The sequence below is a fragment of the Aythya marila genome, assembly GCF_965140915.1.
Source record: "Aythya marila genome assembly, chromosome: 1".
Lineage (NCBI taxonomy): Eukaryota > Metazoa > Chordata > Aves > Anseriformes > Anatidae > Aythya > Aythya marila.
Genome location: NC_139042.1, coordinates 198,071,167 through 198,094,880, shown reverse-complemented (window position 1 = coordinate 198,094,880; position 23,714 = coordinate 198,071,167). Strand labels below are relative to the sequence as shown.

At 34.0% G+C, this 23,714-nt stretch overlaps 1 protein-coding gene across 2 annotated transcripts in view; it reads left to right on the top strand.

Moving 5' to 3' along the window:
* Positions 1 to 6,457: 6,457 nt before the first annotated feature.
* The window catches only part of SEMA3E (semaphorin 3E), a 155,188-nt gene continuing 137,931 nt past the window's right edge, over positions 6,458 to 23,714 (top strand). For both annotated transcript variants that reach the window (XM_082783210.1, XM_082783209.1), the window contains exon 1: positions 6,458 to 7,101. In XM_082783210.1, coding sequence (XP_082639336.1) covers positions 6,975 to 7,101 — 127 coding nt within the window. In that variant the 5' untranslated portion in view covers positions 6,458 to 6,974. The remainder of the gene's footprint in view (positions 7,102 to 23,714) is intronic.

Genomic DNA, 23,714 nt, shown 5'->3' with positions numbered 1-23,714 from the left:
ACTGGAACTAATTTTCAGATATTTTGCATCAAAATGCATTTACAGCTGTAAAACCTACAACTGATTTGTGGTCAAAATAGTTTAGTATTTACACTTTCCATTTCCCCTTTGAGACAATAATTACACTAAAAGATGGCCATAGGATTCAGACATAAAATTAGTAAGTTATATCTTCGTGTGTCTGATCAAGGAAAGTAAACTTTTGTTTGTGGCTTTCTCTGTCAACAGCCAAACCACTTCATTCTTGGGTAGAACAACTAATAGCCAAGAAATAAAACAATGAAATGTCACCTTTAAGATACTGTTCTTATATAAATAGCTTTTTTTTTTTTTTTTTTTTTTTTTTAACTATAATGAAGAATCATCAATCAACTGAAAGCAAAGTCCCTCTTTCTAAATTAGCAGGGAATATCTGATACCCTTAATTACTTAATGCTTTTGATCATTACATTCTTACTTCCTTCTCAGTCATCAGTAGAAAAGATGACATGCCATATTTCATCTTGGTCTTCAACAAACAACTAGCTGTTTCATTTTTATTCTTTTTTTACAGACTTCAACAGATATTTAGTAGCAAAAATATCATTAAAATACACACCCTAGAGAAATCAATAATTTAACTTTCATCTATAACTAACCATAGATATTTCTGTGACCCCTGTACTAATCATAAGTTGGGCACATGGAGTTGATTTCAGGAATAAGATACACTGATAAGCCATTTTTTTTTTTTTAGTGCAAGCTATTAAGGAACCCCTCAAAAAGTCTGCTTTTGAAGAAAGAAACATTTATTCCATTGTTTTTTATAGGTTAATCAAAGGAAGTGATGTATGGCCCAAACATTACTGTCATTCACCTGTATTTAGTTATAGAAGTGATAGTACAGCAAACAACAAAGTTCCAAGGACAGTAAGTTTCAATATTTACCTGTCAAAACAGTCTTCCTGGAATCAAGAGGGAAGTAATTCAACTGGGATTTTTTTTTTCTTCCTCCAGAGCATTAATTTACTGTATAATTTTGTGGGTAGTTTGAAGTACAGGTTCATGTTTTGTCAAAATCTTGTGCTTAATGAATATTGTATAAATTTGATCTTAGATCAAAGAGAAAACTTACTGTGTATAAAACAAGAGAAACACTTCCCCATCCTGAAGTCATTGCTTATAAACACTTTGACTTTCACATAATGTTAGGATCCAACTTCAGAAGACAAAGGTAAAAGTTGAAATCATTTATAATATGAAAATTCCACACGATGACTAAGTTTTGTTATTATTTCTTACTATTTCCTTGTATCAAACAGGATCTGGCAGCATTCTTTTGCTATCAGTTAACATATCCTCCCTAAGGTCAGTGGGGTCATCCAAATGGTTCTGCTTCCTTCTTTGAGAGAGTACTCAGAAGAAATTATCGAGAGGTTACTCACCTGTTGGATCATTTTTTTCATGTTCTTGTTGTGTCTTGTCAGAAATCTTGCTTAATGTGTCCACAGAATTTTTGTGGGTTGATTAGGAGTTAAGAGGCTGCAGTATCCACACCATGCTGATGATGAGCAGTTCTGTGTTACTGTCTCCTCTCATACTCCTGTCACAACAGAGGCTTTCCAGTGGAAGCTGGAGCAGACATGAATTCTCACCTCAAAGGCAGAGATAAGACAGAGATAAAAATTACATGATATAAAGATATTTCCTTCATCTCCCACATCTCAAAGTATTTCTCTATCACAGAGTTTGAAAGCTGAAATGTCAATAATAACTGTAATGCTCAGTGTATAAGCAGTGACATAAAAAGGTTTGCAAATGAAGTTCTGTAAGAGAAGGATTTCTTTTACTGTCTTATATAGGCTTGTCTGTTAAATAAATGAAAATGTGATTACCCGTGCAGTATTTCTACCACTTCTTAAAGGACTAGTGAGGATTCAGGCATCATTAATTTTCAGTGAAGGCTACACAGATCCTCTTGGGATTGCACACCTTCTTTTGATCTGCAAGCATAGTCCAAAATAGAATGACAGATTTCCTGCCATGGCTCAGCATATTGTCTTCAGAAAAAGGAGGTAACCTTGTAGCTTTCAAACCTAGTTTTAAATTATTATTATGGCAATTCTTGGACCACCCTAGTATTAAAACTTCTAAACATTTTGCTTTATAGTTATAATGTTTAGAATTTGTTACTGGTGCTAGTAGCTGCAGATCTAGTTATTTATATCATGCTCCTGTGTTTACATTTCACTCTATCAGCTAAACTTAAACCAGTTCACACAATATGTCAGAAGAATTTTGCATTAGAGTGTTTAGATTTATAGTCTCAGTGACTTCATTAGAATTGTTCTTGATCTACATTGGTTGCAGCAAATCAAACTGTGTTTCACAGACTTTACACAGCAATTCATAACTAATGTGTATTTCTTTTATTAGACTTTCATACTGTATATACAGAATGCAAATGTACACGCAATCTTTATTTCTTTGTTTTCTCTTAAGAAATCATGTAGTCTTCTTTAGTAGAGAGTAATTATACAAATTCTACTTCAGCAATCAAATACATGGTTTGCATTTGAATTTTTATGTACGTTCTACTTACATGTTTCTAGGCATGAGCTTTTATATATCTGTCAACATACACTTAACTGGAGATTTTGCTACTGAAATAAATTCAGGTTTGACAGAGATCTGTTGTGTTTGCCTTATTAACAGAAAATAGGCAGTAAACTCACTGTGTTTACTCTTCAGAGACCCAGCAGTGTACATCATACAGGCTCTGAAGCCCTCAGGCATCTGTGTTTGTACTCATTTAAGGCAGAATCCTAATATTTGAACATCTTAGTTGCCATTCTTCTACCTACTGTTTAAAATCCTTCAGGAACAAATCTTTCAAAACACCCCTTGAGGGGAGACCATATGTCTGTTTAATTGAAAAGACACTGAGGCAAAGAGCTTGACTGCCTTGCCTGAGGCCACAGTTTTCTGATTTGAAATTGTGTACGTATCCACTACTCATTTTGCATCAGTGTTTTTTGTGTATGGGTGCAGGCTGGTGTAAGTCTTACAGTCCTTATACAGCAATTTTAGAAAAATTAAGCAAGTGTTCTCATCTGGTGTGAACTTTCATTTTTCCTAGGAAAGAAAACAGTTTCCTGTTTACACTAATATATGATTTTTTCCATTTCTCTTCCTTCTTCTGGGGTCTTTTTCCAGTGCAGTCATCTTTCCTCATGGGCAGCAGCTATTTACTGCTTTTCCATGCCAGCACCTCTTGCTGCCAGTCAGCTAAAGGTTCGACATCCAGCAGCAGCTCCAGATTTTGTGAACCCTTGCTCTGTTGCCCTTCCATCCATGGGCAGAGAAAAGAAACTGAGGAACCCACACAGCCCACCCTACTCAAGAATCAGAGGTCAGACACATGCACACACAAAACAAAACAAAACAAAACAAAACAAAACAAAACAAAACAAACAAACAAACAAAAACACCTTTGTCCTTGGGCACAAATATGAAAATCGGCTTGCTTGGGTATTTCTGATGCTGCCAGAGCTCTAGCCCTGAGACACATTGTGTTTGTAGGGAGCCAAGGAGTTATGTACTGGCTGGGGATGTGTGGGGTCTGAAATGCAAGTGAGTGCACGTAAGCTCTCATCAGCAGGGAATTGCCCTCATTTGTATGTACAGTGTGTTTGAGTAGACCTGCTGCACCTTTCCTCTTATCCAAGTACAAAATAAGACCCACAGTTTCCAGCAGCTCCATCCTTCCCTTTCCTCAATTTCCATAACTAGAAAATGAAACCAGAATTTAAAGCAAAATCTGGGGAAATAATTTTGAACTCAATGCACTAACTTTGTCATACCACCTCAGGATATCTCACAGAATCACAGAATTTTCTAGGTTGGAAGAGACCTCAAGGTCATCGAGTCCAACCTCTGACCTAACGCTAACAGCCCTCCACTAAACCATATCCCTAAGCTCTACATCTAAGCGTCTTTTGAAGACTTCCAGGGATGGTGACTCCACCACTTCCCTGGGCAGCCTGTTCCAATGCCTCACAACCCTTTCAGTGAAGAAGTTCTTCCTAACATCTAACCTAAAACTCCCCTGGCTCAACTTAAGCCCATTCCCCCTCGTCCTGTCACCAGGCACGTGGGAGAACAGGCCAACCCCCACCTCGCTACAGCCTCCCTTGAGGTACCTAAAAAGAGCGATAAGGTCACCCCTGAGCCTCCTCTTCTCCAGGCTGAACAATCTGAGCTCTAAATAATTGGATTCCTTCAGCATCTACTGTATTAGCTGTATCCTGAGAATATGAATAAATAACATCCTATCACAGTTTGGATAACAGTTCTAGAGAGATATGGGGGGTTACACTAATTTTCAGTTTACTCACTAAATATGGTTTCAGTTTTCATGCTTGAGCATGCATTTGGATTTTTGTAGCCTATTTGAAAATATATACATTAAATTAGAAAGGGTATTAATTTTTCCGTATCAGGATCCTTCAAAGCAAAAATGTCATTTGGATTACCTCAGAATTGGAAGTGTTTAAATTTTGCAGAACTACATTTTAAAAGGAATGAGTCTTCCAGAATTCTTCTAATTCCATCTTTATTTGGAAAAAAATATATATATATGATAAAATAAATAAAAAAGAAGTGAATATTTCTACAAAAGCTAACAGAATCACATCCAAAGACATAAATCCAATTTTCAGAGAGGTTTCCCTGACCTCAGCAGGCACCAGAGCATGTTCATTTACAGCAGCTTCTAATGGTCAAATGCAGCACACTGGTATGCCACAGCACTACAGAAAGGTGCTGATAATAACCCTATCAGATAGATGATAAACTAGCTTGTACTGAGGTCAGTGTTTGGAGGCAAAGGCATTGTCTTCTCTACAGACAATGTCTGAAGCACACATGCTGAGCTACTGCCAGACAGCTGGCTCTACAGCTGGCACATAAATATACAATTTAACACAACCTGCAATGTGTGTGCAAGAAATAGAGCAAAGAACTGTGTGACTTAGCTCTTGCTCAGTTCTTGCTCCTCTTGTTTAACTGTGGCACAGTTTCCAACTGATTTAAAGCTAGCCAAGGTATGTGTACATGACCTGCTGTTGGAGAACTAACAGGTAGACATGACCTCTTCCCCACTTCTGATTATAATGCCTCCAGGAGTCCTTGGGCACTCTCATTGATTTAGTTCCGTCTTTTCCCCAGTTACTTTTTATTTTTTATTTTTTTTTCCCATCTTAGTAGTTTGTATCTTTCATTTTTCTTGAACAGATCTGTCTTCTCCCATCCATGTATCCTGCCATTACAATTATTAGATTTTCACTATTTTATTGTACTAGATCGTTTTCAGTTTGCTGGCATCCAGAAATTTCTTATTAAATATTTCTCTCCAGACATCATTATCTTTTTTGGCTACAGAATTAGTTTGAGTGCATTATTTTCAAATTCATATATTAGTTTTCATTTTTCTTTCTCTGTGATTCTTTCTGTATAAAACAATGAGAAATATAAAGACCTAACATAACATTAATGCCCCATTAAAGTAGTGCAATTGTTAATAATAAAATACAGCTCACAAAGTGCTAAATGATTTTATGCTAGAAAATATTGTAATCCTTCATTAACATATTACAGACATGAATCTATAATCTTTATTTACAAGAACTTAGTTTTTGCCACAGATATATTTCTAATGATGTGACTTTTAATGATGTTTAACTACAAAGACGTGAAAAAGAGATTATATTTTCTGGTATTTGGTAGTTTCAGTGTAAGAGGCAGCTACCTGATATTTGTAAATTTGATGTTATCATGTTGTCACAGCTTTTTTTTTTTTATTATTTTTTTTCCCCAATGTTGCCCAATCCTACAGACATTCAGTTCCACAAGTAATTTTACTCACTTGTATAGACCACCTAGGATTCCTGACTCAGATGGTTAAAAATTAAGGTGGAGAAGCCATTGCACAGAACTAGATTTGAAAAAAATAATAAAACAAAACAAACAAACAAAAAAGAAACAAACAAACAAACAAACAGAAAAAAAACACAAAATCCACCTTTAAAAAAAAAAAAAAATAATAAAATAAAATATACAACTTCTATCTTTTTGTTCTGAACTACTTACTAGCATGCTGCTTAATGACTCTAAATGATAATGGACATAAATAGTTAATTCAAGGGTTAATCCTCCTCTAAAACTGAGCTGGGAACAAAAGCCGAAATGACTTTTCAGAAGGGAAGGACAGGAAGAATTCTGACCCTTCTACTGACGCTTTACAGAGTGAAACCATGAAGCAATTGTGGATTCAGTGCATGGCACGTGGATTAAAATGCTTCCTAGAAGCAGCTAGTTCTGTACATCGCTGCAACCCTCCCTGAACTTTCTCAGTAAATACAGCAGCCTGACAGCCTGGCTTCCCCACTGGGTGGATCCTGCAACTCCAGGAGGGAATGGCACTTCTTGTTTTTAATTAGCTAAGGTGAAAGGTGAATTAAAACTGGCTGTTTGGCAAGTCAGAGCAAGGGGCTGAGTTCTGAAGAGCACCAAGGAGGAGGGTGCTTGCTTTTTTTTTTTTCTTTTTTTTTTTTTTTTTCCCCGTCCTTCTCTGAATGAATTGCCTTGCAGGAGGGACTGAAAATACAGCTTCTTCCTTAATCCACGGGCAGAGTTGCTAAAGAGAGCTAAAGACACAACACTGCAGAGTAACGCCTTGGAATGTCCTCGCACGTTATAAACAATTATCCCAGGGAGGGAATATTTTTACATGACATTTGCACAGCTTGACAAATGGCTAGCTGAGGCTGTGTGCTTTTTTGATGAACGTGGAATTTCCCATACAGATACCCCATAAACTGACCAAAGAGAGATATCTAACAGCGCTGGGAAAGTAGAAGTGGAACTTGGAGCCTTAAAACAAAAACAAACAAACAAACAAACAGCAGCAATTCAGCGAAGAACACAAGAATTCGATGTTGGGCAGGATGGCATCTGCCCAGGACATTTTAATACTGGCGTTTTATAGCTTGTTACTAGAGTTACCGATGGGATGTCATGCAACAGATACGAGGCAGCCAAGGTTACGTCTGTCACATAAAGGTAGGTCAATGTGTCAGGTTTTTAAAGAATTTATGTTAATGTAAATTCATTGATTTCACTGAAAGTATTGCACTAGGGTTCAACTGTAGTCCTTTAACAGAGCAAAATATTTATCTTCAGAAATCCTGGAAATTATGCTGTACTAAATTGTGTCTGTAATTGAGTTTACTAAAATCAGAGAGATTTGAGGCACTTGCAATGTCTGATTTTAGGCTATTTAAATATTTTTCTACCTGAAAGTGTATTAGATTTGCTTGTCATTCTGACTTGTCTTCCATGCTCTAAGAAGGATGTCCGGTTGCTAATAACATGGAGAAGATAACCCGAAATTATTGCTGAATAAATATACTCTTATGCATCAAGTAATCCTTAAGCAATTGAATGTCTGTTTCACTTTTAGAATTCTATTTTTGCACAAATATAGCTAAGGCAAAAAGACTGAATTCCTGTGCAACCATATGATTCATTTTCTAAACTAGCAAGTGTCATCACACTATAATTAAAATGACTAACTGCCAATGTAAGTCTGCTTGCACTTTAACTGTTACCCAAAGTAAAATGTTATTTTACATATGTGTGTATAATACTTATAAGCATCTTTTTCTTTTCCTTTTTTTTTATTTTTATTTTCTTTTTTCTTCCAGTTTACCTGAAGCCTAAAACCTTCTTCCTTAGTGCCTTCAAAGTATCTCCTTGTTCTGTCTTGGATTGCATGTGATTTAAACTCTTCTTTATGATTCAGTTTTAATCCTGCATATATCTATAAATACCTGTGCGTAACCATGCAATTTCAGTTCTCTATAGCAGTATATACACTTGTAAATGATGTACTTAGAAATATATGACAGGCAGTTATTGCAGTGAAGGTGAAAAATGCAAGTGCACAAGATAAATTGTTTATTGGTGAATCAGTAATGTTTTTGATATTACCTTTTGGGCAAAGATGAAAAGGAAATGTCTTTTTGCTGACATTGTTGGGAATGAGAGAATGCTAATTTACTCAAGTACATTTCTATGCTTATGAAAGTGATAACTAAGCTACATCAGTGTGAAATATACTGGAATACCTATTTTAAGTATGGCTAAGATTTAAAATCTAGCATCAGCTACAGTTCCATGTGTAGACAGCTTTAGTCTAAACAAGGTTTAATTGTGTTTTATATAGCAAACTAAATTACCAATCATAAAGGAAGAAGCAGAATAGGGTAATTGGTCTGAATGTCTTGTTAGAAAGCTTTAAGAAATGGGTTTCACTTTTATAGGGCAGTAAAATATATTTTAAAGAAATATAGGCTTGTCATGAAAAGCTCTCTTGTAAGTAAACAATTAATTGCTATCAATGAAATAAATTATATGATCTGTTTTACTATATAAATCACTTATTTTTTAACCAATGGTTTCAAAGTATAGTAGGAATGAGTGATAAATTATGATTATATAATCCTCTCACATCTTTTTTGTTGAAAATGTGTATTTGAATGTTGATTTATTAAAACTATTAATGTTGATTACTAAGACTATTGTTATTATAGATATTTGTTTACTTGTAAAGGGGTTGAGGAGATGAGAAAAGCAGAGTAAATGAGACAAATAGACCTACTGTTCTGTTGGTCCAAGGCTCTGGTCCAAGCTGCCAGTTTTGGCAAGCTCCCGACTATAGTTCTGCAACTATTAACTGCTTCTGTGCTAACTTGTCGTAGTAATTGTTTTTCCGTTGGTTGGAATCAGTGTACATTTCATTGCATACTACTTCCATTTTCAGCAGGGAGCCAGTAATTTGGACATAACGCATTATAACTCTGATATCAAGGAGATTTTAAAACATCCATTTCTCAATGAGGGCCAAACCTCCCCTAGCTGATATCAGTTTGCCCAGATCCAGTGACACAGATATACCTGTCCCAAGCAAATTCTCTACCATGAATACAGACATCACCATCTTATATTTCACCTTGTAGAGTAGCCTGCCACATTTTTCACACTTATGAAATGTGACTGATTTTACAAACTGTATTGCAGTGAGTGAGTGTTTGACTACATATCCGAAGCCAAAGGTTATACATGGCATCCCTGCCTGCACCCTGGAAACAGCTCTTGTAATTCTCCCAACCAAAAGAATGTAGCATCCAAGCATGAAGACTATGAGTAAATGTTGCTGTATTCACTAATCAAACAGGAACAGCAGGAGGGTCCCTCATCTTAATTGCACTTACTCCAAAGGGATGCTGCTTTGGGTACCAGCTAGTCATGGGCAGTTGCAAAGTGGTGGTTATGCATCTTCTTTACAAAACTGCTCTAGCCTGTCTGAGGTGCCATTTTCATACAGAAAAGTGAAGTCCATATGTGTAAATTTTGAGGGTGGAATAGACAAAAATTCAGTTATATTTTTCACTGCAAAGACCCTGAAACATGAAAGCAAACATGCCTGTTCACTGCCTCCCTTTGTAACTGGATGTTGACAGTTAATTGGGATTCCAGAAAGCTAAGCTAGTGCTGACTGATAAGTTTAACGGGGGAGTTTTTGCAACTAGTCCACTTTGAAATTTTGTTACTTAAAAAAAAAAAAAAAAAGCCAAGAGAAGTCTTCCATAAATTACAAATGCAGATGTTAAGATTTTTATAAATTCAGAAATTTCCTTTCCATTTATTTATTTAGTTATTTATTACTTTATAAAAATGATGTTCAGTGAAAGTGCAAGGAACTGACAGTGACTGAGAACATTTTGCCCTCAATAAACCAACCTTCCAATCTTCACCTGCAGTACACACATACCTTCAAATCCACTGCAACGAGATCAGGTCATAACCCTTGTTCAGAGGGGTCACCTCATGGATAGAAATACCACAATCCCCTTGCCAATTAAGGGATATATTGTGCAACCCTTGTTTGACTCTATGGTCATTTACTCAGCTTCAGTGGGAGTTAATCAAAGTCCTGCATTCTTGAACTACTGTTCATCCTGTCAGGTTAATGTAAACTGTAATGGTGATTTTTAGTATCATAGAGAATGCTCTTTCTTCATATTAAATTCAAACCTGAGAATTTTGTTATTCTTTTACATTAATCCTATAACCACCTAATAGTCGTTTTATGATTTTAACTTTATTCTTAGAAAGTTGAACTATATACAAGTCCAGGACTTCATGTTTTCCTCAAACCAACAATTTTTGTTCACCAGAAAATTTATACTACAATTAATATAATTTGTGGTATTAGCAGTATGGTCGTGCTGAAGGCTGGTGTTTCTTAACGACTAGTGAAGATCTTGCTTGGGGTAATAATGTACTCCAATATCTTCATGTTGATTTGTACAGATAAAAATGTGTTATTGCTCACTCAATATTACAGAGAAATAAAGTTTCTACATTATGAAGTTGTAGGTTGACAACTACATTTAAAAATCATTAGCTCATTTTAAGTACAGTACAGGCTCTGCCTAATGAGGTGTTAATGGAGGCCAAGCTTCAGCCCCTATTTTTTATTGGCTGCTGGTTAAATTCTTTCCCAGTATCCCACAGTTTGCGTTCTCACAATGGGATATATATAATTAAGGTGAAATCAGCACACACTGCATGTTAAAAAGAAACTATTTACATTACAGATTGAAATGTATTAGGTTTCCAAAGGGTAGGAGGGATATATTTATATAAGCCTAGTAGAACTACATTAGACCCTCAGGGCCACATAGAATTCAATGTCAGTACAGAAACGTCTTTGGGAAGGATATACAGATATCACTGGTGGGGTAGAGAAGAGAGCTTTTGTAGTCCTCCCACTGGTCAGACAACTGATTCTTTACACAAGCTTTAGGTTTATTATTTATCCAATTCACAAGAGGTGACTGGCAGCAAGTTTGGGAATGCTTCCAAGTAATCGTAGATGCACTTGTTCACCAAGACTGCATTTCTTTTTGGCAGAGAATTCATCCCAGTTCCTTACATAACTGCAGTTTGTTGACAAAGTCTTCTGTAAGTATTACCGTAGCAGAACTTGAAAGCAATAAGCACTACTGCTGTGGATGCAAGAAGCAGACTGTTTGCTACGTAACATGAATCATTTTCCTGGTTTTGTTTTAAAGGACTAAGTGTCATGTGAAGTTGCAAACCCAAAATATCCTGTGTACTGCTGCTTCCACACAGCTACCTCCCTGCTTTCAAAGTGATAACACCATCTTCTATTTTTAACTCTTCATCATATATTGTACTGATAATTACTTAATAAAAATTAAATAAATAAATAAATAAATAAATACATTTTACTTAAATAAATGCAGGATTAATGATGTTTGTATGATTTACAGTATGCTGTGCAAGGGTGAGCATCAAGCATCTGTTTCATTTTTTTTGAGAAACTTTAGGTCAATAAATATTCTAGAACTGTGCAATGGGAATACTAAATATTATTAAAACTGCTGTCCTAGTCTTCTTCATGAAGCTAGGCAAATATGAGGAAGTTATAACATGCAGTCAACATTAATTAGAAGAAAAAAAAATCTCTTAAAGAAATTCATAGCCTACAGCAAGAAAGATAAAAATCTTTGTTTTACAGATAAAACCCTCTTAACTTGAGTATACTATTTGAAATGCTTTCTGTTGTATAGTTAATGTTTGTCATTTAAATAATCCATTAAGGATTCATGACTGAACATGAAACAAAATGCTAAATAAAAATAAGAGTTAAAAGACTATATTATTAAAAATAAAAATCTGTAGTTTAGTCTTAATTCCAAACTCCTGTGAAGCCAGAATGTTAAGTTTTGAAGAAACAATATATGAGTAGTTTTTAAAATAAATTCCATCTTTAAGTTAGTGGAAACTGTAAACTGCAAGATTCAGATTGAAAAACTGAGTTTACACATAGATTAAAGCAAATAAAAATATTTATTCTCATGGTTTCAAATACAAATGTTACTAACCTATTTTTTCCTCTTTTCTGTCATCTCATACAAACTGACGAACTCAATTTTCCCTTTATCTTGTTTTTTTCTGATCTTCCTTAAAGCTACAAATTCTGATTTTGGAAGAGGTAGTTCACCATGTTAACCAATTGAGTTTAATGTTGATATAACTGTGTTTCTCTTTTAAGCATCTTCTGTTTTGATGAAACTATAAATCGATATGTTTTTGCCCATGCTGCATACCTTTGGCAGACTTTTAGAGTGGTTTAAAATTTATTTTCAAAACAGTATAAAGCAGGACTGTATTATTATGTGTTCAGCTTCTAGTCTTACCTTGTGATCATTTCCACGCTTACAAAAATCAACTAAGTAAAAATAGTTTTAGATTTTTTTTAAACAACATTACAAATACAAGGAAAGATTTATCTGTTTTTTTCTCCGAGTTTGTCCATGTTTCTTGATGCTAGACATTTTCAGAGGATTTGTAAACTGCAACACATTACAATCAGGCATCTGGATACACTGTTTAGCTATGCTGCTCTAGGAGAATATATCATCTTAGTAATGCATCTTTGTTTCTCTACTAGTCTGCTCTCATTCTTATTTTACCTGTAATTTGCAGGAGCTCTGGAATACTATGGTATGTCAAAGGTTCCATTTACAGTTTCTGTGCAAGTATGTACAGGAGGTACATAACCACAAAGATGTCAACAGAGTGATGTCTGCCAAACACCGTGGCCTTGGCATGACACACAGACAGTGTGTGTAGCCAATAGCTGCAAAACTTGGATCACTCATATAAAGAAAAAAAAAAAAAAAAGAGTAAGTTGAATCTCATCTTTAAATTACTTTTTATTAGACTCAGGTAAAAGCAGATAATTGGTAGTTGTTTTTGTCATGTCTTGTTACCCTGTCTCAATATATAGTCTCTCTATCTTATAAACTTCACAGTTTAGTACAAAATCAATGAAATGTACTAGGAAATAGCAATACTCTCTGCCCCGTTGTCTTCCATGATAAAACTTGGTGTCATAGCGAGTGTAACTCGCTATGCCTGTCACTGGTTGACTTCTAGCAGTAACATCTCCAGTATCAAGGAAATGAACCAAAATTGGATTTTTCAATGCTTTTGTAGGTTAAAAAGTCAGCACAAAGGAAACCCTGGAACAGTCTAATGGCAAAGACTAATTTGTCATAGACATGCAACATATAGTTTCTAAAACTGTATTACCCTTCTTAATTGAATTTGCTTGAAATGAGCTTTTGTATCAAACCTAGGCACAAAGGATATCCTTCCAGTCTGTGAAGGAAGGTTGCAAGGTTGCATGATAGAAATGAAAGTTTTGTGCTTTGCATGGCCAATGAAAATGTAGTTGTAAGTATCCCTATTAGCTATCCAAAATAAAGAAGAAATAAAAGGTCAGAAACTTCATTCTTGGGGAAAAATAAATAAATCCAATCAAACAAAGCCTGTTAACCAGAAATAAAATCACTTCTTGTATTCCTTGGGCCTGAGCAGAAAATGTTGATTATTTATAAGAATTTAATGACAGGCGATATATAGTCCTCTTTAAACTGTGATTTGGCAGCAGCAGCTAAGAGTAAAATAATGTTTATGATCTTTGTGTAATCATGTTGCTAATATTTCTACTTCATCAGTACTGAAGATTTTCAAGTCTTAGGAAATTCATTCTTTCTGTTCAGCATGCAAATTCTATCTTTTGTTTCTATTTCTTTAAATCCCTCCAAGTATATTTACTTACAAATTTAAAAGATTCTTGACTGGATCCCTCCAGCATGATGATGGCTTTTTTTGGCAAATTATTTGCAAAATATTTTTTTAAACCAAGGAACCTGTATTTGGAAGGCAGAAAGAAGATGTCACAATAGATAATGTATCTATTCTGTGTTTATTTTTATCTAAAGGATTCCTGACTTCATACTGTGAAGCAATTGAAGCTTCTGTAGGAATTCAAACAATGTTTTTTTTACTGTTTCTAAGTTTGCTTTATAGGCTTTTCCTTACAACACTTTTGTTTAATAGGCCTAGTAAAATGGTGAATGCAACTGTAAATATATCTTTTATTTGTTGATGTGTAATAAACATCACAGGGTCTTTTCTTATTTTGATCTTCCTGACACTGGTGAAAGAAAATTGTACAAAATGAATGAAAAGTGCTTTAAACTGATTGAAGAAAACAATAGTCCCCAGATACCTTAGGGTCAATACCTTGTTTCTTTTTTTTAACAGATAGTTTCCTCCAGAAGTGTTACTAAAACTTAATAATAGTAAAATAGCAGGTTGTTTAATGCAAGGGAATTATTCTAGATAGCACTATTCACTGGGGTCATCACTGAAGGTCATTTTTCATCCAGAAAGCTAAAGGTTAGCATGTGTTGCTTAATTCCATGAGTTCCTGCAACACTTTATTTATGATCAGGCAAAGTACTTTCCTGTGGATGTGTGGTAAAAGACAAGAGTGATGGAAAACAAAACCATTCATTTATGTATTAAATATTTCATCTCTGTTGATTGAGAATGATATGATGCAAAGCTTGAAAATATTTGTTGTCTCGGAGCCCAGAAATATGTAAGCTGTCGTAGAGATCCTGTTAAATTGTTGCTGCAAAAATGCTTTGTTTTTATATGCCTGTGTTTACATGCAGTGAGTCATTATTTTCTCTTCTCTGCTTATCTTAGGCAAGGCCACATCCTTCTGCATATTTTCAGGTTACACAAGCATCTGGGATAGTAGTTGTTTGTAAATACACTACTAAGGAGGTGTTAAAATATTTAACAGGTTGAGCATTTCTTGTAGTTCGGGAAGAGGCTGTAAATAGTCCTATGTTGTGTATTGATGCCATAATATTCCTTATTGAGAGACTGCATGTTTCTGTGGGGCAACATTCAAATAATATAATGTGTTACTTCATTTCTAAAATACTTGAATTCTTTCAGATGAAATGCTTAACATTTAGAAGTTAAAATAATCAGTCAAGAGTGGTTCTCCAGCAACAGCTGTGAAAGCAGTACTTTGTGCCTAAATTCAACCACTAAATATAGGAAACTTTTACTACAGAAATAGAACAGAGAACTTATTTCACTGTAACTAAAGACAATGGCAAACCTCCCACTATCTGTGTGACTAAAGAGTTGGCAGCATATTTCCTTATTCTTGGACTTATTTTCTGAAAGAGGTGATTCATTTTGTTGTTGCACTTGTCCTGGACATGTACTTATGAGTTCCCTGAGTACAGAAGGACAATAATAGTCAGCTTGAACCAGAGGCCTGACTTAACACTCAGATAAAAGTAGGTGAGATGGACTTGGGATGAATGTTTGATGATAGATACAGAATGTTACATGTCCAAAGATAAAACCTTGACTGAGAGTGACTTATTTCAGACTTTACATGCAGTACAATTTTCTTGACAAAGTATAAATTAAGATATTATTACTAAGTACTGTGTCTTTAATCTAATAATGACCTGGAACATGAAGACAAGGGTGTAGTCACTTGAGCAATTTAAGCAGCTACTGAAGCTGCTGGGCACAGCTATCTCTGGACCATAGTACTGGCTCAAAGGTGTTCTGCATCTATTTCAGTGCACAATATCCTGGCTTCAGCTAAGCACAATATTCTGAGTTAGGTTAAGCATGATATGCTGATTTAGGATAAGCAGATTTCAGAGCAGCTTAAGCTAAACTTGTGCAGTTCATATCATAATGAACCCCTCACAGCTGCCTGCCAGAGCTCAGCTACTTTCTGGCCAAGAAACAGTAATAAACAGTGGTTATATAAAAGCTGCTTAAATTATTTCCGTGACACACAAACTGCCCTTATAAACCATATTTGACAACTTTGATCCTATAAATACTTGATCGTGTGTGTTCATTTAATCGTACAAATGCCTCCATTGACTTAAAATTTAAGTTGGTGTTTGTTTGCTGAATCAAAGTCTAAGTCCCGGATTCTCTGTGGCCATCCCTGTAGTGTGATTGATTGAAACCAATCATATCAAAAGTTCTATTTTGCCCGTACCCCAGGCATTACAAAGCAACATGAAACTTTGATGATTTTGATTTATGTCTATAATTTCACTTTTTATTTTTCTGTTTGGTTAAAATAAATAAATAAATAAATAAACACATGAAAAGGCTTAAGACTTACATTTTGCTGTGTTTTTTTTTTTTTTTTTTTTTTATTATATGGAGAGTGGTATTTTCAGAAAATACGTCTTTGTGGATTTTATAGAGCACCATAATAAGTGTGGGCACTGGTAATTTAGAATTGTGAATTAGATGTTACAAGTACGACATGTGATCTCTCTTTTTTTTTTTTTTTTTTTTTTTTTTCTTTTTGAAACAGAAAAACTCCTTACTTTGTTAGAAAATGAATCAAATTATTTAATGGCATCAGGTTAATGGATTTGTGTGTCTGTGTGAGATTTCACATTTACTGCTTTAATCTGCACTAAAACTCTTGAGCTGTAAAATTAGCTCTCTGGGCTCTTAAGAAGAATCTTGTACACAATTTAAAAATAAAACAACAGCAACAACAAAGTTTATAACATGGAAATATGAAAATAATAATCACTGATGTTTATATATTCTTGTAAAACAACTCCTGAAGTGTGTTGTGAATTGGATAGCAGCATAGAAACACTCAGTCTCAATATCATTGAAAGGTAACGGAGGTCCTGCTATTGGCTGGGAGTATTGCAGGACCCATGGGGAATAGCTGTGTTATCGTGTGTTATCATGTCCTAACATGTTTTATATTTTAATTGGCAATCTGTAACTTAACACAATGTAGGTTTTTATTCTATGAGGAGAATGTGCCTCAAAGTTTCCTGAATTAGGCATACACCATGTGACTAATATTCCTGGACTGATAGTCCTGCTACAAATTTATTTGGGGTAGTTTGATTTCTATGTCCAACTGTTTGCAGTGTAAGTTTTTACAGCTGTGGATTTCTGTATAAACTCTGTCTCAGTGGTTTTGCTTTATAAGTGTTTGACCCTTCAGTCTGTAAGGTCTACTCTTGGCAGACATTGGCAGAGCTTAGCTATTACCACATTCACCTGAGTCCCATACTTATGGTTGTAACTGCGTAACAGTAGCACAGGGTAATAACATTATTCTGTCAGCATTTTGGAGTTCTGCAGTTGCTTTCACACTGCTTTCTGCAGTTTGCTTTCTAATAATGCTTTCATTATTTTCACAATAATGTTGATACTATTCAGTCATTGCAGGATTGTTTACAGACATTTAAAAATGCATCTGAGAGCAATAAAGGGTGGAGGTGGATCCTGAGAGCTGGGCTTGCATAATTGGATTGGAAAGCTTTCAGACTGGCCTTAGCGTTGATTGACAAGACTTGTTTTGGACTGAACAGTTCCTAACCTAAGCAGTTACTGGTTTTCTCTGTTCTTTACCATACTGAAACAGTCTGCAATTTTCTTCCCTTTATCATTAGTTTTTCTAGTGTCTCCCCTTAACAAATCACTTAATGCTTCCACAGTCATACTCATCTTTCCACATTCCTAATATTTTCTTACTGCGGCACATCTAGTGGTAGACCAGTTACTAAAGGTAGTAACAATCTCCCCCTCATGTAACCTTCACCAGCATTCCTGGAACTTTTTATGTTCATTAACTACTACTTTGATTCCCTAGGTGAACAAAATGTAGTAAATTGTTTCTGCTTGTACTTATTGACCAGTCAGTTTACATAGCCTATTTGACCAATTACCTACTAATTGGAATAATTGGATAATAACTTAGTTCTCCCTTTTGGTTAAGGAGCTAATGGAATGTTTCCACTCCTTGACTGCTGATTTTCATGAAACTTGGAGGAACTTGGAGGAACTTAGTGTTTATAAACTGAACTTACTCCCCTCCATTTTCCCAAGAAATGTGGAATTTCTCAGAGGGATCCCAGGAGTCATAGGGAAAAAACTGACCACAGACTATGTCACCAATGGGTAGTGTGATCAAGAAAGCCTCTTTTTCTTAGGAAATTAGATTTTTGTTTTTATTTATTCATCACAAGGGAATCAAGCTATCTTTACTATTACAGAACATCATCCTCTCCTTTAGTCCTTCTAAATTGTACTTCTGTGGCAAAGTCAAATGTCAATTCAGTATCAATGCAATTATCTTTTACCATACTTCCTATGAAAATTTCAGTCTTTTGTACTGCAGGTATCTATTCCTAGGTAGTCCAGCTGCTCAGGAAGCCCAATTTAGGCTGAAGATATTTTCTTATTACATGAATTGAAGGCACTGACCTTTCTTTATTGAGGGTTAAAGGGATTAAAAGTAATAAATATGTGGGGTTTGGTTCTTAATTTTTTGTCTGTTACCACTAATCAGAAACAGTATAATAAATCAGTATTTGGAAGTGGTTTTCTATTACATTCCCAACTTTCAGGCTGGTCCAAACCCCTCCCTCTGTAATTTGGTCATTATTTTTATTCTAGTTTGTAGATATACACATCCCCGGTTCCCTACACAGAGAGTATCAAAACAAGAAGCTAAGGAATGAAGAAAACAGACCATATCAATTTAATGTTGAAGCAAATATGGAAGAAAATAACACAAAAATTCTACATGGCTGTGGAAGATGGAAGAGCGCTTACTAGGAATAAATAAATAAATAAAAATAAAATAAAATAAAATAAAATAAAATAAAATAAAATAAAATAAAATAAAATAAAATAAAATAAAATAAAATAAAATAAAATAAAATAAAATAAAATAAATGACTGGGAATTTTATAGAAGAACAGATAACTACCTAAATAAAATCCAAAACATCAAGATCAACTAGATTTTATGAAAAGATTTTGTTATATAAAAGGTAAAAGAGAGTAAAACATGACCAAAAGCTTATCAGGCAAACATCTGACAAGTGTGTAGACAAGCAAGATTAAAAGCAAAATCTATAGTATTTTAACATATTCTTAATAAGGAGTAATAACAAAAATATTTTTGTTTACTTTGTATTGTCTTAGATAGTGTCAACCTCAGCTCTGAATAATAAACTATTAATAGATTGTTTTATGTTGTACTCACAAGCAGTAGTATTTATATCTAACCTCCAGAGTACTTAGTAAACCAGTCCTTTATTTAAAGCATTTTGAGATAAATTAACCTATATATTTTCTTGATTGCGTTTTAAATGCATCAAAAAAATTCTAGTGTATTGATGGACCCATTTTTTCCTTGGTCTGCTGTAATGTTTTCTTTTGTTATGTTTATCTAAATATTGTAAATTCAATTTTGCAGATAGCTTATTGAATGTTAAAGAAAATTTGTTGCCTCAAAATTCCTGAAAACATTAGCAATACTATTAAGGAGAATGTGACGCGTTGTCTTTCAATACTGCTCTCCAAAAGAACACTTATTTCTGTGAACAGTTAAATATTTAATCTTAAAATTCCATATGAATCATTTGAGTAATTCTGAGACTTCCTTTATATGCTAGTAAACTGAACTTTAACATTATTCTTTGAAGTCATAGGTCCTGAAATTCAACTACTTTCAAGAATATTAGGATTAGTATATAATGTTCAGAGTTGCAAAATATTCTTGGAATCATAGAACACAGAGGTGTTAAAAATTGGTAGTAAATTGAAATAGCCTTATGTTTATTTCTTGAAATATCACAATTTTTTCTGGAAAGGCTGATCCCCTGCTCTAAGAATGCCCATTTCTGGCAAAGTTTTTTTTTTTTTTTTTTTTTTTTAATGAAAATCATTAAGTAATAATGACCATTTTCAATAACATTATCAGTGTGTTTAAGTCCTACTTTTTCTCTAGGATATAATATTATATAAATATTATATAATATATAATATAATATATAATTGTGTAATTATTACTTGAAACAAGTTTGTCTTAAGCATGTATTGCCTTAAACTATTGTGGTGGAGAACAAATGTAAGGAAATTATGTTCTGTTGCTCACTTATTACAAGGCAACCCACATTACACACATGCCCTTCTGGAGACTGTTTATCTAGTTTTCTGTTTGACTAATCATTCTTCAGATTTCATCATAGCTTTGCAAATCATGAACACAGGACTCAGGAACACATTCAGCTTAATGAGTCATGTGGTAGCTGGAGAACTGAGTGCACATTTGTGGCCTTAAGCAAATGTAAATTCATGATTCCAGCTTCATAGAATCATTACAATTTGGGACCAAAGCTACATTACTTTGATTCTCAGGCAGAGTGGAGACAAGTATCCAGTTATCACAAGTCAGCTGATTCATGTTAACTTGTCATCTCATCATAACTTCATCATGAATTAAATCATCAGTTCACATGTCATAGCTGGTTCCCTTCTCTTGGCCTCAGTGGGCTGATTCTTTTTGTAAATGGTTTCTGAAAAAATAAAATAAAATAAAATAAAATAAAATAAAATAAAATAAAATAAAATAAAATAAAATAAAATAAAATAAAATAAAAATAAATCTAAGACTCCTGCAAATTTGCTTTGTGGTTTGTCTTTAATTCATTTTCTTGAATCTCCAATGTCCAGGAATATGTATGACTGGTATCATGTGTTTATGTAACTTTCAGCTAGTAATACAAGGATTTAATTTAACTTTTAAATTATTTTCATCCTTCAAATTTTTTTGTGCATTTTAATTTTGTTTTTGAATCTCTGAAGTTTCATATTATAAGTTTAATTTCTCTCTCTCTGTCTCTCTCTTTATATATATATATATATATAAATATATATACATATCTTCTAATTCAATGTGGTCATTATTACTTAATTTTGCAATTATAACTACTTTTTAATTTTTTACTAGCATTTCCTTTGGTATGTTCCAATATAAACCATTTTCATGAAGGAATCATTTAAAATGCAAAATATAACTTCTTTAAACTTTTTCTCTACTATGCAGTAATCAGTTTACAAAAGAGATGTTCAAAACATTTTCTAATGTAATGGTGTTCTTTTGTGTGGCCTCATTGTTCCTTCCAAGACCCCAGTCTTAACATTAATACATTCTGTTTAATATATCAGAATGAATTAATGTTAATATTCTCATCAGTGGAAGTACCATATCTACTCTATAAACATGAGTTTAAGAAACAAAAGCACTTCATATACTTTATGATGCATTTACTTTGTTTCAACAATCTTATTTATTATTTACAGATTTTAATTTGTAGATTATAGCTATGTTTCATTATTTTGTTGCATGAGTTTCTTGTTCAATTTTTGGGTGCTGTGAAAGGAAAGAAACTTTTTACAATCAGATGATTATCTGTCCTGACCGATTTTCCTGAATGAACTATCTTTTTTGTTATATTCAGATATGAATTTGAGAATACAGAAATTGCTAAATTTTAAGCTCAAGAGATATTTTACTTTGACTTGCTAGTCCAAATTAGTGTGAAAGAAATTAATTATTTTTATTGAGTTATTTTATGTTAACTTCATATGCTCTAATCTTCTGGAAACTATCACCTTCCACTCAGGGTCATTTTTAAAGAGATGAGCAGATTTATGAAATTTAGTTTGTTGTTGTTGTTGTTTTTGGTTGGTTGGTTTTAATTGGAATATATCAGATGTTGTAAATGTAATGACTGAATCCCAACATTGAACTGCTATGGCAGCAGCATCCCTAATAGTTTGATGGACGAGAGACCGTAAGTATTAGAAGGCCTTACCATCCTTCACACTATATATAAAATATAATTTATATGTATATATAAACAATATAATAAATCTTTTATTTTCCTGTAGAGAACACAAAAGATTGTTAAATTGTTCCTAAATAGATCTTGATTGCTTTGGAATATTATTCATGTAACTAAATAATAGAAATTGTGGAAATAAGTAATTACTTTTTTTCATCCTCCTACATCAAGCACTTGTAGGGTTAGTTTTAGTTGAGTGGAATAACCTCCATATCCTTTTCCAAACTTTCATGACTTTAATTGTTATGATTTGTAAGTGGCAATGAGAGCAAAGACATCAGATTGTCGGTCAACTGCAGAAGCAATCAATAATTTTATCTAGTGTGCATTTCATACAACTAGTAGTTTTCATGCTATTAACCTAGTTAGATAAGGAGAGTCTTCTACAGATTTGCTGATGAGTTTCTCAGTTATATAAAATTTTCAGTCTGAGAAAAGAACATGTCTGTTGATAATGGAATTTTATATTTTAGCTCGCAAAACTGCCAACTTATATCAGCAATCATCTGTATTTTCTTTTTTATTGATCTTTTAAACTTCCACCAAACCCTGAAAAAATCCCAAAGAATTCCAGTAGCAGTAAGTTGTGTGCTAACTCTGAGACATGTACAAACACCTCCTGAGTAATCACTTAAAATTGTTAAACTTGTGATTTATGACAAATGTAATCTCTCAATTTGCAGTAAATTGCTGGGAAAAATTTATATGTCTAAATCAATCAACTATACAGCAGATGAAAACTTTCTTCTATCCTTGGAAAATCTAGAGTGAGAGTCACATGGTCAAACAGAACAATAGTTCATTCATGACTACTGAATAAGCGGCATGTTTTTCTTTTCCCAAGCCAATCATTTCTTAATTGAATGCCTTTTTGTATCTGTCTCTCTGTTAAAAGCAGACATTCTTTGGATAAAAAATTTAAAAAGATGAATGATGATATAAGAATACGTGGGATTTGTTCTGAGTTGTAAAAATCAGATTGTAGTAAATGCAGTAAATATCTGATGAATAATGCATTGTATTATATATAGTTTCAGCTCATAAGCATGACCAGCTTTTTTTTTTTTTTTGTATCTATTAAGGTCAGTTGAACAAGATTTGATATATATATTGCATGCTGAGGCTCGAACTCAGTGTAACCTCTGCAAATGTGTTTGGGACATGTCTTCTGACTTTTTAGTGCTTCAGTTGTCTGTGTCCCTTCTAATCATTTCCGTATTTTGAGGGAACTTGTATTTTTGGAAGCTTAATTTTGTTGTGTTTTCACTGTACCTTCACTGCAAACTCAGGACAGAACTAGCTTGCATACCATGGCCCAAGCCAGGCTTCTCACTTTGAAGTTCTTCTAAAATTAGCCTAAAGTTTCATGTGTGAATGAGAACTGAGTAAAAGCCCAAATTAACAGTGCTGTGAAGATGTGTCATTCTTTCAAATGTTACTTCTCTCTTTCTGTTCATAGTTAAGTAAATCTCCTTGAAGTATCAGAAACACTTTGATGAATTTGAACTGTCTGGCAAGTAAAGCTAAGTTTAGGCTCTTGTGGTTACTAACCCTTTTCAGGGAGAGTATTCCCTTCTGATTCATAAAATCGTATAACTAAGTATTTTTTTTTCTCTGTTTCTGTGAATCTACAATGTGTTTCTGGTTGTATTTGGCTCCCCAGTCTTCTACATATGAGCTTTCCATACAGTTATGTGAACTTAGGACTATGATTGAATTTATACTTGAAAATAAATAGTTTGTGAACATCCTCTGCAGCAATTTCAGGAGGGGCAAGAGGAAAACAAAGGAAGAAAGTAGTCCTCTGCACCCTGTTAAAATCCATTAAACTTGAGTTCAGGATGGTACAGATTAAGATATGTTGGATTGGGTAAGGCTGTGCAACTGTTGAACATTTCCTCAAGCACGGTTTCTTAATATTGTTTCAGCAGGCTTTGTGCCTATACATACTCCCATCACCCTCAAGCTATGACCCAAATCATGACGA